General features: G+C 44.6%; 1 protein-coding gene across 1 annotated transcript in view; it reads left to right on the top strand.

Annotated features, from left to right (window-relative positions):
• LOC128690170 (nephrin-like) overlaps nt 1–13,645 on the top strand; it is a 398,545-nt gene that overhangs the window by 195,687 nt on the left and 189,213 nt on the right. The window contains exon 3 of the mRNA XM_070090735.1: nt 3,901–4,101. Within this exon, the coding sequence (XP_069946836.1) occupies nt 3,901–4,101 (201 nt within the window). The remainder of the gene's footprint in view (nt 1–3,900; nt 4,102–13,645) is intronic.

The raw sequence follows: 13,645 nt of genomic DNA, 5'->3' as shown, positions 1-13,645 counted from the left end.
CTGACTTACATGGGTACTGTTAAACTTCATTTATTTTTTTTTTTATTTTTTGTAGCATATTTTCTAGAGAAAAGCACTTTTCTCAAGATTGATGGACTGAACACATCGATTGCAGGCTGAGGGACTGATTACCTCAAACTCCTTCTCATCTTCCACGTTCTTCTCTCTATTGGACTGAAGAAACCACCGCCTGGTGAAACGCTTCCACAATAAATATCTCAAATATTGCACAAGTGTCTCATTCTTCAATACAGATAGAGGCATTTTGGATTTCTTGTTTCACAAGTCCATAGACTGTCAAACAAAAGTAAGATTTTTGTAACAAAACAATAAAATAGTTTGCCCACAAAAGGTTCTGCTTTGGAAGCAGAGTCAGGCATATCTCAACTCTGGGCCCCGTCCACGATCAAGATTAATTGTCTGGCAGCTAATATCTTACCATCTGGGTTCTGCTCCCAAATTGTGTTAGAGCTAGAGTCAGCCTGTGTGTGTCTACAGGCTGACTCTGTCAAAAATTTTACTGAGTATAATGTGCTCTATTAATTTTACGGTAGAGTTATGGTGTGTATATGTTAATTCGTCTTCATGACTCACGAAATCGTAATGACACGATTGACAATCCCGCCCGTGGTATGGTTTAATTCGTCTTGTATCTCGGTCAACCAGTGGTAGAACTTGATATCTGGTATTCTAGGGAAATGTGGTTAAATTCTCTGCAGTACACAAATAACCCGCATATATGACTATGTATCAGTCAGACTTGGACCATTAACTAGTCCAAGTCGGACCGATAAGTTTCATTCTCCTATGTACGGGTTATTTGTGTATTGTTCCACTTACGGTATTGTGCCTTTCTGTTATAAATTCTCTGCATCTTACCTTAGCAAATGACAATAGAAATGGTGTAAGGTATCACAGTGCGGTTAACGACTACCTCCACATCAATTTTCCCCACTACAACAGTGGTGAATAATAGCCCCACATATGGGCATTAAGTATAATGCGAACCTCGCAGGACACACTGTGTAGTGGTTGTTCAAGGAAATATTATTTTCCGAAGGCAAGTCTCCTGGAGACTTGCTCCTGGAAAGCGAAACCTTGCCACAATAAAATGTCACATTTTCCTTAACAAGTCTTCTTTGATTGAAGACAATGAATATGCTAATATGTTTATTGAATTAGATCCCATACAGAAAATTACAGATGAACAAGACACAGATTGAGATATTAATATTGCTCCGAAAGTGCATATGTCCCTCTCCGTAAGTCATTGTTTCTTCCAGAGAGTTCAGGAGATGCTAAAACAGTGATACAACCATCTCGAAGCAATTGTAGAGGCTATGTCTGTGAGGAGTGGCAAGTTGAGCAGGAAAGAAATGTCAGGATTCTCACATCCACAGACACGGGAGAGAGTGTAATGTACAGAGAGTAATTAAAGCTTTAAAAAGTTTTAATTTATTTCTAACCTAAACTAGTTAGTATACTCTACATTAATCTAAAAGTCATCTAACCTAAGCTACCTTATCCTACCCTAATCATCCTAATCTAATCTAAATTAACTTAACTTACCCTAATTAACCTAACTCAACCTGCTCTAACGTAGTCGTACCTATAGTATCTTGATGTTATCTAATCTAACTTAACCTAATCCTGCCTAACATATCTCAAATAACAAGCATAATGTAACGCAACCTAATCTAACCTAGCATACTTAAAATAAACAGACTACGTAACCTAAGCTAAATTAACGTAACATATCCCAACTTACAACAACCTAAACTAACCTAATCCAGCTTAAGATGCCATTAAATAATGAAAGAAATGTTCATTCACCATGTATTAGAATGTCCGAAGGAGAACCGAGAGCTTTCTCTCCCCTTCTTGGATGGGGAGAGAAGGATTGAGCTGCAACCGTCTTTGGTAGAGTTACGAGACCACTCGAACGGTGGTGATAACTGCTCTCCTAGACGACGTTGGGGAGAGGCAAGACTCGTGAAGAATGCTGACTACCATGTGCCACCTACTAGCTTAATTATGACCATTGCATTACTTGTATTAATGGAATGAGTGCCAAGACATTCAATAGCCTCGCATTCACGTAAGCAGAGTTATTCTCGTTCGGTTAGTGTTGGCTAGTAATCGCCCTGGCCTTCCCTCGTCTAGATCTGCATAGAACATAACAGCAGGTCTGCTGGCCTATGCTAGGCAGTTCCAAGTTACACCCACTTATGAAGGAAGGAGCACTGCAGGAGGCTTACTGACCGAAGCTAAACAGGTTCAACTTACACCTACCCATACCCACTCTTGTACTTGTCTAATTCTCAAATATTATTACAATTTATCTAACCTATTTTTGAAGCTGCACAAGGTTTTAGCTTCAATGACGCTACTCAGGAGTTTGTTCCACATAACCACAACTCTATTACCAATCCAATGGTGTCCTATATCCTTTCTAAATCTAAACTTGCCCAACCTGAACCCTCTGGTACGAGTTCTGTCTTGGCCAGATATTTTTAGTACGTAATTTACCTCTTATTTATTTATTGCCCTTTTCCATTTATACACCTCAATCATATCTCACCTAATTCTTTGCCTTTCTAGACATTGCAGAGTCAGGGCTCTCAATCTATCCTCATAGGAAATATTTCTGAGACATGGGATCAACTTTGTCATCCTTCTCAGCCCGGAGGTTGGGTTAGTCTCGCATGGGAAGTCAAACAACGCATGAGATGGTTTGCTATAGTGATACGTCGATAACGTTGATAACAACAGCGTGCAGACATATCGTAAGTGTGTTGGGAGTTGACTGTAACGAATCAACAGTGCTTCAGTGTAACAACAGCTCTTGTTATTTAGCAAGGTTTAAGTTCCCATCAAACACTCGTCCAGAAGGAGCAATCATTATGTACCTCAGGTGAAGTTCTGTCATTCTTTTCATTGTACCTAATTAATCAGAGTGTAGTCCGTTACTTTGTGTAAGGTTAAGAGAGACAGGGGCTTAATTATAGTAGTGACAACTCACGTGGCTTAAATGGCTTCGAGAGCATGTCAGTGTGTCAGATCAACGTGCTGTGCATCTCTCTTGTCAGGTGTCCCACTCACACACGACAAGAAGTGTATTGGAAGTTTGTTCTCGTAATGGATACCGGAGCCAGGCGTTACAGAGTAATGCATAGATAGTCTTTATACACCCGCTCTGGGCGAAGTGTTCACGAAGAGGCTCAGAGGTGTGGGAAGGCTGCCATCTTTAGGTGCCTGTCAGAGTCAGTCAAGTAGTATCCCCAACATGTTCAAAACAGTGGAAAATAATGATAATGGTATACAATGCAGGCAAGTTGATAAGTAAGACACATGCGGAACAGTTTTCTTTGTTCCGAAACATTTCGCTTAACAATAGGCTTCCTTAGTCGAATACAAAGGAGGCAGCAGAATGAGAGTAAGACACATGTGCAACATCTGGGTATCTTTATTGTATCTTTACAATAAAGATACCCAGATGTTGCACATGTGTCTTACTCTCATCTTGTCGGTATTATATACCATTCGTACACAACGAGGCAGCAGAAGCTGTAGAGATGTGAAGACGATGTAATCAGTTCATTACCCTCCAGACTATTGAGCAGAACTGTCCTCCAGGCTAAGGGACTGACCACCTCAAAACTGCTTCTTCGAGGGTGATGGACTAATTACATCTTTACTGCTCTACTGCTTCTGCTGCCTCGACTGAAGAACTCCACCGTGTAAGCGAAAAGTTTCGGAATAAAGATACATAACTGCAGCACATATGTCTTAACAACATTCACAAGATAACACAACATAACCTAACCAAATTTATCCTGTCCTCACTCTAACCTAGTGAAATTGATAATGTACGTCTAATTAATTCTTTTTAATGTACAGGTCGTCCGGCACCAACGCTGACGTGGTGGGCAGGACACAAGGAGGTGAGAGGAGAGATTGTTGAGAGTGCCAGTGAGGTGGTCAACACACTTACAGTGCCATCACTACAGCGACACCACCTCCACCAGTCATTCATATGTCAGGCCAAGAACGCTGAGTTTGCTGTTCCTGTCACAGCTGCTGTCACCATAGATATGACGTGTGAGTTGTGTGTGTAGTCACCTCACCTAATCTATCTAATCTATCTAATATATCTGTGTGTGTGTGTGTGTGTGTGTGTGTGTGTGTGTGTGTGTGTGTGTGTGTGTTTATTATTATTATTATTATTATTATTATTATTATTATGTTAATAATTTTAATATCCTGAAGATCGTGGGTTCTGAAATTTCCGGATTTATAATTTCGTTGTTATAGAACAAAATAATTTTCTAAGGCGTGCCAGCCCTGAATTTCACAAAGTACAAATGAGAGTCTTTGGCTCTGGTGGTCTGAGAATATTTTTCCCTACATGTAAAGCTTCCTGAACGTCGTCGATCCTGAAATTCTTGGATCGTGAAGGTCTTAGGCATTGAAGGTCGTTAGGCATTCGGTGTCATGAAGTGTACGGCTCTGAAGTTCGTACTTCCTGATTCTGCATTTCCTTCGTTCTGAAGTCAGGAATCTGGAAGATCTTAGATGCTAAAAGTAATGAGAGTTGAAATTCGAAGATCCTGAAATATGTCCTCTGCATCTGGAACGCTAGAGTCCTGAAGTTTTTGAATCATTCCATACGATCCAAGAAGTCCTGGGCATCCTAGAGGGTCCACGGAGTTCCTAGGGATTAATACGAACCCCTAGTGGGACCTGGCGTCCTGAAGGGATCTAGGGAGGAAATAAGAAGGCCTATGAAAATATGAAGATCTTGAACGGTCCTAAGAGATTCTAGGGGTATGGGTCCAAGAAGGTCCTAAGGGCTGTATTAAAAGGTCTTGGTGTGACCAATAGTTTCTGAAGAGTTCTAGGGGTACTTGGTGATTTTAGTGGAATCAGTGAATCCTGGAGGATCCAGTGGATCCTAGGGGATGTAGTGAATCTTAGAGGGTCCAGTGGATCCTGGAGGATCCATTGAATCCTGGAGGGACCAGTGAATCCAGGAGGGTGCAGTGAATCCAAGAGGGTCCAGTGGATCCTAGAGGGTCCAGTCGATGCTGGAGTATTCAGTGGATTCTAGAGGGTCCAGTGGAACCTGGAGAATCTAGTAGATTCTGGAGCTTCTAATGGATCCTAGAGGGCCCAGTGGATCCTGAAGGGTCTACTGGACCCTCCAGGATCCACTAGATCTTGAAGAGTTTAGTGGATCCCTGATGGTTCTGTGAAACCTGATGGGTTCAGTGGATCCAGGAGGGTCCAGTGGATCCTGGAGGGTCCAGTGGATCCTGGAGAATACAGTGGATTCTGAAGGGTCCAGTGAATCCTGGGGAGTCCAGTGGATCGCGGAAGGTCCAGTGGATCCTAGAGGGTCTAGTGAATACTGTAGGGTCCAGTGGACCCCGGAGGGGGTCCAGTGGATCCTGGAGAGTCTAATGGATCCTGGAGAACCAGTGAATCCTAGAGAGTCCAATTGATCCTGGAGTGTCCAGCGAATCAAGGAGGGTCGAGTGAATCCAGAAGGGCCCAGTGGATGCTGGAGAGTCCAGTGGATAATGGAGGGCCCAGTGGATTCTGGAGGGTCTAGTGAATCCTAGAGGATCCATCGGATCCTATAGGGTCCATTAGATCGTGGTGGGTCCAGTGAGAGACAGAATGCAGATCCAGGGTGACCTAAAGGGACTAAGGGTACCATGAAGACCTAGGGACAAGTCTCGACTAACAAAATCCGATTATAGAATAGATTTATAGAGAGCTTCGTCCTCTCCCTGGTGCCTTTGATGGTACCACTTTCAATGTTTTTTTTTTTCGATTGTTCGAATTGAAAGTGTGTCTTGTTTTTTTGGTTGCCTGATAGTGTTGTATTTGTTTTCTTTATTTTACTTCCTGTTTTCTCTATTGAAAAAATCATCGTTATTTTTTTTTTGTTTCTTTGTGTCTGTGTTTGTGAGAGTTATTAGTTAATATGTATTTCCCTTTCTCTCTTCGTTTAGATGATTGTGTGATGCTCTCTCTCTCTCTCTCTCTCTCTCTCTCTCTCTCTCTCTCTCTCTCTCTCTCTCTCTCTCTCTCTCTCTCTCTCTCTCTATCTCGTGTTTTTTTTAACAGGATTTTACAAGGTTAGGTTAAGGTTCCTAATTTTATTTATAAGCTAAGAGCCGTTACCTACATCAGTTCATTTGAAAGCCATATTAGTGTTATGAAACGTGCAAATATGGAGCAGGATGAAGTTGGAGCCAACGGTGGGCCAGCAATTTCATCATTATATTGTACGAACATGTTCCAGATTCAAATCATCATGGGACTAAACGATCTCAGATGAGAGAAGAAAAACTTTATGGAACTGGGATATCTGAATGCTTGTGGATGTCGTAGAGATAAGGAAGAGATGATTGCTAATGTTAAGAAAGAAAAGAAGTTAAATGTTCTGCCTCAAAGTGAAACAAAGCTGAAAGGGGTGAGTGAGTTTCAGTGGGGAGAAATAAATGGGATTAAGTCAGGAGGATCTGAGAGAGAGCTAAGGAAGGTGTAGCAATAATGTAATGGATCAGTTATGAAGGGAGAAGAGGGAATATAAATGTATAAATTCAAGGATTATGTGGATTAAAATATGGGTCTTATGTGAGAAGTTGGTCATAATAAGCGTGTATGCAACTGGAGAAGAGATGAGTTTAGAGGGGAGAGAGAGATATTTTGGGAGATGTTAAGCGAGTGTGGAGGAACTTTTGAACCAAGTGAGAGAGTAATTGTAGTAGGGGACCTAAATGCTAAAGTGAGAGGAATGTTTAAAGAGGGTGTGGTAGGTAAGTTTGGGGTGCCAGGTGTAAATGATAACAGGGGCCTTTGATTGAACTTTGTATAAAAAATGGTTTGGTTATAGGTAATACATACTTAAAAAATAAGGGATAAATAAGTATACAAGATAAGATATAGGGCATAATGACAGTAGTTTGTTGGACTACATATTGGTAGATAAGACTGTTGGGTAGACTTCAGGATGTACATGTTAACAGAGGGGCCACAGATATATCAGATCACTTTTTAGTTGTAGCTACACTGAGAGTAAAAGGAAGATAAGATACAAGAAGTGAAACAGCAAGTAAGAGAGAGGTGAAGGTTTATAAACTCAAGAAGGAGGCAGTTAAGGTAAGATATAAACAATTATTGGGGGATAGATTGGTTAGTGAGAGTACAGGCAATGAGGCTTAAGATGTATGGGGTAAGTTTAAAAATGTATTAGAGTGTTCAGCAGAAGTTTGTGGTTACAGGAAAGTGGGTGTGGGAGGGAAGAAGAGCGATTAGTGGAATGATGATGGGAAATGTTTTTTTCAAGAACATAAGAACATAAGAAAGAAGGAACACTGCAACAGGCCTATTGGCCCATGTAGAGCAGGTCCATGTCCCATCCCCCAAGATTAGCCCAATGACCCCCACCCGGATTAGCCCAATGACCCCCACCCGGATTAGCCCAATGGCCCACCCAGTCTGGTCACCTCCACTCAAGGAAGGAGCACGGCACCAGACCCAGCAGCACAAGCTAGTCAGGTCCAACTCACACCCACCCACACCAACCTATCTAACCTATTTTTAAAACTACCCAACGTTTTAGCCTGAATAACTGCACTCAGGAATTTGTTCCACTCATCCACAACTCGATTACCAAACCAGTGCTTTCCTATATCCTTCCTGAATCTGAATTTTTCCAACTTGAAACCATTGCTGCGAGTCCTGTATTGGCTGGAAATTTTCAGCACTCTATTTACATCCCCTTTATTTATTCCTGTTTTCCATTTATACACCTCGATCATATCCCCCCTAATTCTACGCCTTTCGAGAGAATGCAGATTCAGGGCCCTCAGTCTATCCTCATAGGGAAGATTTCTGATACTTGGGATCATCTTCCTCTTCAAGGGGGGCTCCTTGGCGTGGTGAAGAGGCTCTTGGTCTGAGGAATTAGCCCTGTCGGTCTTCTTCCTCAGACCGAACCTAATTACCCCCCATTCTCCCCTCCCCTATCCCATCCTCCCCATCCTCCCCTTTTTCCATTCCTCCTCCTCCTCCTCACCCCTCCCTTTTGCCCTTCCTCTTTTTAGCCTTCGTGATTTCTCCCACAGGCGTGCTAGTTCCTAGGTAGGGGAAAGGACACCGGGGTCGATCCCATTCCGTTGAGGTTTCTTGGCGGTGGCGTAGTTTGCCGTGGAATCTGGATTGCCTAGGGATGTCCCGATCCCTCTCCGGTATCCCGGAGTAGCTTTGGGTGTCTTTTGGGCGACGGGTGTATCTCTGGAAGCCACCTTTCGGATTCCGGGGGTGGTGGCTGAAGGAGGTATGCTTTGTGGCGGATATCCGGCCGCCCTCTCTTTTGTCCACCGAGGTAGCTCGGCAGATGTGAGGTTGCTATCCCGGATTGCTGGTTTACTGGCATGAAGGGTAGGGTATGGCACGGGTTCCATGCTGCATCTGCGCTACTAGCGGTGTCGAGTCCTCTTGGGCGCGGAGGGAGATTTCCGGCCCTTTCATTCCTCCTGGGAACTATTCCTCCCCGCTCCCCCCTTTTTTTATTCTTTTTTTTGTTTTTATTTTCTTTTCTTCTTTCTTTTTTTTTCTTAAAAACAAAAAGCAAAGGAGTAACCTAACCATGGCAGCCCTAGTCCATGAAACCACTACCCCCGGGCCCCTTCTTGATACCGCACCCCATTCTGACCCTGCCTTGTGTTTAGACCACTCTTCGGACACTCCTGATGCCCCTGTACCTCTTGCTGGTGCTGTTTCCTCACCCGCTTCAGGTACCGGGGCTTCGACTGACTCCTTCGATTTGTCTGAACTCCGCTCTCCTTTGACTATGCTTCCGGCTTCTCCCTCTACGGTACGGCAATTTTCGAATCGCCCACCCATTTCATGCCGGACCAACTCCGGTCCTACTCCTAAACGCCAACGTCAATCTCCTGATGATGCTCCGTCGTTACCTTCCCATTCTACTCGGAAACGACCGACACGTCAAGCACTCCCTCTCCACGCTCAGTTTCGGACCACACAATGGACTAAATTCTTTACTTTAAGACCAACTTCTTCTTCTGCCTACCTTTCTGACCATAGTATTGCCAAAGCGCTCCTGCGTCATGTTGGCAGAGATATTTCATTTCACGCTCTCAAGAGCGGTACGCGCATCGTCACTGTCCAGAATGCTACCCAAGCTCATGATCTTTCTCTCCTTTCGAATATCGATACTACTCCTATCACTATTGAAAAACATCTTTCTCTCAATTCTTGTAGTGGTACTGTCATTCTGCCCCATACCATAGTCCAACAGAATTTCCAGTCATGTGGCAATGACATTTTTGAACAGCTGGAACTCCAGGATCTCCCAATCCTCAAAGTAGACACTTATGTCCTTCCTGCCCGGGGGCGGAGACGTTACCCTTGCAATGTGGCTCGTTTAACTTTTGACAGCCGAGAACTCCCGTCCTCTGTATATGTCGCGGGACATCGGTTACAAGTTCGAAAGGTGATACCTACACCGCAACAATGTAGAAATTGCTGGCGTTTTGGTCACCCAGCGAAATATTGCAGATCTATGGCCGAATGCCCAGTCTGTGGTGCCGACAACCATTCTAATACATCTTGCAGTCAACCTCCATCTTGCCTTAATTGTAATGAAGCTCACCCTTCGTACTCCCGCCGTTGCCAGGTCTACTTAAATGAACGTGAAATCCGTTGCCTCAAAGAGGCAGAAGGTCTCCCTTATGCTATGGCAGTTACTCATCTCCGCCTCCAAGGGAGACTACCCCGTGTTTCTTATTCTCGTGTTTCCAAACATCCCCCCACTTCTGGGGTCCCATCTTCTGCAGCCTCCTCTGTTGTTACCCCTCCCATAGCCATTACGGCATCTAATCCTTTTGCTGTCCTTGGCTCTGACGTCCCGACTACAACTCAGTCTGTTCTCACATCTTCGCGTCCTTCCTCACAAGCCCCAGTATCGACAAGACCTCGTACGACACCTAATACCAATCGCCCCTCTACTCAGAAGTCCAAAAAATCCACATTGCTCAAATCTTCTTTGCCCCTTCCTTCCCTTCTTCCACCTCCACACGTTACCTTTCCAGTCTCTGTACCTAGTTCTTCCCCTCTCTCTGGCTCTATTACAAGTGTGGAGATTCACCCTCCTCCTCGTACTATGCCTTCCACCCCCGTCCCCTCCCAAGTTTCTCCCTCTTCTGTCACCTCCCAGGTTTCTACCTCTTCTGTCCCCCCCCACACTTCATCTCCAGTCCCTTACACTTTTCCCTCCCCCTCTACTTTGGTACAGTCCATTACTGTCCCAATCTTTACTCACCCTCCTCCTCCTATCTCCAATATGGTTTCCCATACATCTTTGAATTCAGAAACACTTGAAGCCATTTCAGAATATATTGCAGAGACTAAACCTTCAATGGACACTGATTCACTTCCTGTTCCTTCTCTTCCCTCTCCTCCATCTTCACAACCCCATTCTTCGCAACGCTCCGTTCCTTCGCTACTTGAACATCTTCCAATGCCACCACACGTTGACTTTTCTAACCCCTCTAGTCCGTAGGTGCCTTTACCTACAGATTCCTGATATTTTCTTCATCGCCAATCATGGCCTATTTACAGTGGAATATCCGCGGCCTCAGGGGTAATCGGGGTGAGCTTCAGATGTTGCTTTCCAGGTTTTCCCCTGTTGGTGCTTGCTTACAAGAACCAAAATTACACTCGGCTGTTTTCCAACCTATCTCAGGCTATAATTTATTGTATTCTTCGGATCCTTTCTCAGATGGGACCTTTAATGAAAGTGCCCTTCTTCTACGCAATGATATTCCGTACTGTCAACTATTTGTCCATACCTCGCTGCATTACACTGCAGCCCGTATCCACTTGAATAAGTGGTTTACAATATGTTCTTTATATCTCTCTCCTTCTCGAGCATTTTCTATCCCAGACTTTGCCTTTCTTGTTTCATCCTTACCACCACCACTTCTGTTACTTGGTGATTTTAATGCCCACCATTTCCTCTGGGGGGGGTCTCATTGTGACTCACGTGGCATTCAGTTGGAGGCTTTTCTTGCCTCTCACCCCCTCCATGTTTTAAATACGGGTACTCCCACCCATTTTGATCCTCGTACTCATACTCTCTCTTGCATCGATCTATCAGTCTGCTCTTCCTCCACAGCACTAGACTTCACCTGGTCTGTTCTACCAGACTTACATGACAGCGATCATTTTCCGATCATTCTTACTTCTCCTTCCTATTCACCACCTTCCCGTAGCCCTCGCTGGCAATTTGATCGGGCAAATTGGGATCTTTACTCACACCTCACTGCTTTTAGTGAGGTTCCTTCTTCATCCTCCATTGATGAGCTCCTACACATCTTCTCGACATCAGTTTATACCGCAGCTTCTCATTCTATACCCCACACCTCAGGCAGGCATTCTCAGAAGTGCGTGCCTTGGTGGTCTCCTGCTTGTGCTCGTGCAGTACGTTTGAAACGTGCTGCATGGGGCAGGTACCGGTACAATAGAACCGCTGAGAGACTTGTTGATTTTAAGCAGAAGCGTGCGATCGCTCGCCGTGTCATCCGTGAAGCTAAACGCACTTGTTGGCGAGACTATGTTTCCACCATCACCTCTGCTTCTTCTATGAGTGCAGTCTGGAAAAAAGTGAGGAAATTGAGTGGTAAATACTCTCCTGACCCGGCTCCTGTTCTACGGGTCACTGGTGTTGATATAGCAAACCCTCTCGACGTTGCCATTGAACTTGGCACACATCTGGTCCGTATTTCCCGAGGGCTCCATCTATGCCCCTCGTTTCTTTCCTCAAAGTCTGCCAGAGAGTTAGTACCCTTGGACTTTTCTTCTCTCGGAGAAGAACAGTATAATGTGCCTTTTACACTTCAAGAACTGGAGGCAACGCTCTCAGCTTGCCGATCATCGGCAGCTGGGCCTGATGACATTCATATTCGTATGTTACAACATTTACATCGGTCAGCCCTTGTAGTCCTCTTACACCTCTTCAATCTTATTTGGGCACAAGGAGTTCTTCCCCAGCTGTGGAAATCTGCCATTGTTCTCCCTTTCCGCAAACCGGGTACTACAGGACATGATGCCTCCCACTATCGCCCCATCGCTCTTACAAGTGCAGTTTGCAAAGTGATGGAACGCCTCGTAAATCGACGTTTAATGTGGTATTTAGAGACTCACAACAGTCTCTCCGCTAGTCAATATGGCTTTCGTAAGGGTCGTTCTACCATAGACCCCTTACTACGCTTGGATACGTATGTTCGTAATGCCTTTGCGAATAATCACTCAGTTATTGCCATATTTTTTGACCTTGAGAAGGCATATGACACAACTTGGAGGTATAATATTTTGGCCCAGGCCCATTCCTTAGGCCTCCGAGGCAATCTACCATCCTTCCTTAAGAACTTTTTAACTGACAGACATTTCCGTGTTCGAGTCAATAATGTTCTTTCCCCGGACTTCGTCCAAGCTGAAGGTGTCCCTCAGGGATGTGTTCTAAGCACAACACTTTTTCTCCTTGCTATAAATGATTTGGCCTCTGTTCTTCCACCCAATATTTGGTCATCACTCTATGTTGATGACTTCGCTATTGCTTGTGCAGGCGCTGACTGTCACCTTATTGCAGTTTCTCTCCAGCATGCGGTCGACCGTGTTTCCACTTGGGCCACCACACATGGGTTTAAATTTTCAAGTACCAAAACTCACCAAATTACTTTCACTAGACGCTCTGTTATCTCCGATCATCCTTTGTATCTCTATGGCTCCCGTATCCCCGAACGTGATACAGTCAGGTTTCTAGGCCTTCTCTTTGACCGTCGGTTAACCTGGAAACCTCACATTACCTCTCTGAAGGCAACTTGTCACAGCCGGCTAAACCTTCTTAAAACCCTTGCTCATCTTTCCTGGGGAGCTGATCGTCGAACTCTGCTTCGCCTACATTCAGCCCTCGTTTTATCGAAACTCGATTATGGTGACCAGATTTATTCCGCGGCCTCTCCTGCTACTCTCTCTAGCCTTAACTCTATCCATCACCAAGGCTTACGTTTGTGCCTTGGTGCTTTTCGATCTTCCCCTGTTGAGAGCCTCTATACAGAAGCAAATGTTCCATCCTTGTCTGATCGCCGTGATGCCCATTGCCTTCGTTACTATGTACGCTCTCACGATCTACACAATCCTTCCATTTATAGAATGGTCACCGATATTAGTAGACATTCTTTATTCGTTCGCCGCCCCTGTTTGCTCCGTCCCTTTTCTCTTCGCCTACTTTCACTCTTGTCTTCCCTTCAGTTACCACCTTTATATGTTCATGTAGCATCTCACTTTTCCCTACCCCCCTGGGAAGTTCCAGCTGTTCGGGTCTGTTCTTTCTCACTCCCTTGCTCGAAAGCTCAACTGCCTACGGTGGCTTCCCGCTCTCTTTTTCTTGATCACTTCCACTCTCATTCTCATGCCACCGCTGTGTACACAGATGGCTCTAAGTCTTCAGACGGCGTCGGATTCGCAGCAGTGTTTCCGGACAGCGTCGTACGAGGGCATTTACTATCTTCAGCTAGCATTTTTACTGCTGAACTGTATGCCATTC

This window comes from Cherax quadricarinatus, chromosome 32 (genome assembly GCF_038502225.1).
Source record: "Cherax quadricarinatus isolate ZL_2023a chromosome 32, ASM3850222v1, whole genome shotgun sequence".
Classification (NCBI taxonomy): domain Eukaryota; kingdom Metazoa; phylum Arthropoda; class Malacostraca; order Decapoda; family Parastacidae; genus Cherax; species Cherax quadricarinatus.
Note: the sequence above shows the minus strand (reverse complement) of the source record. Positions and strands in the feature narration are given on the sequence as shown.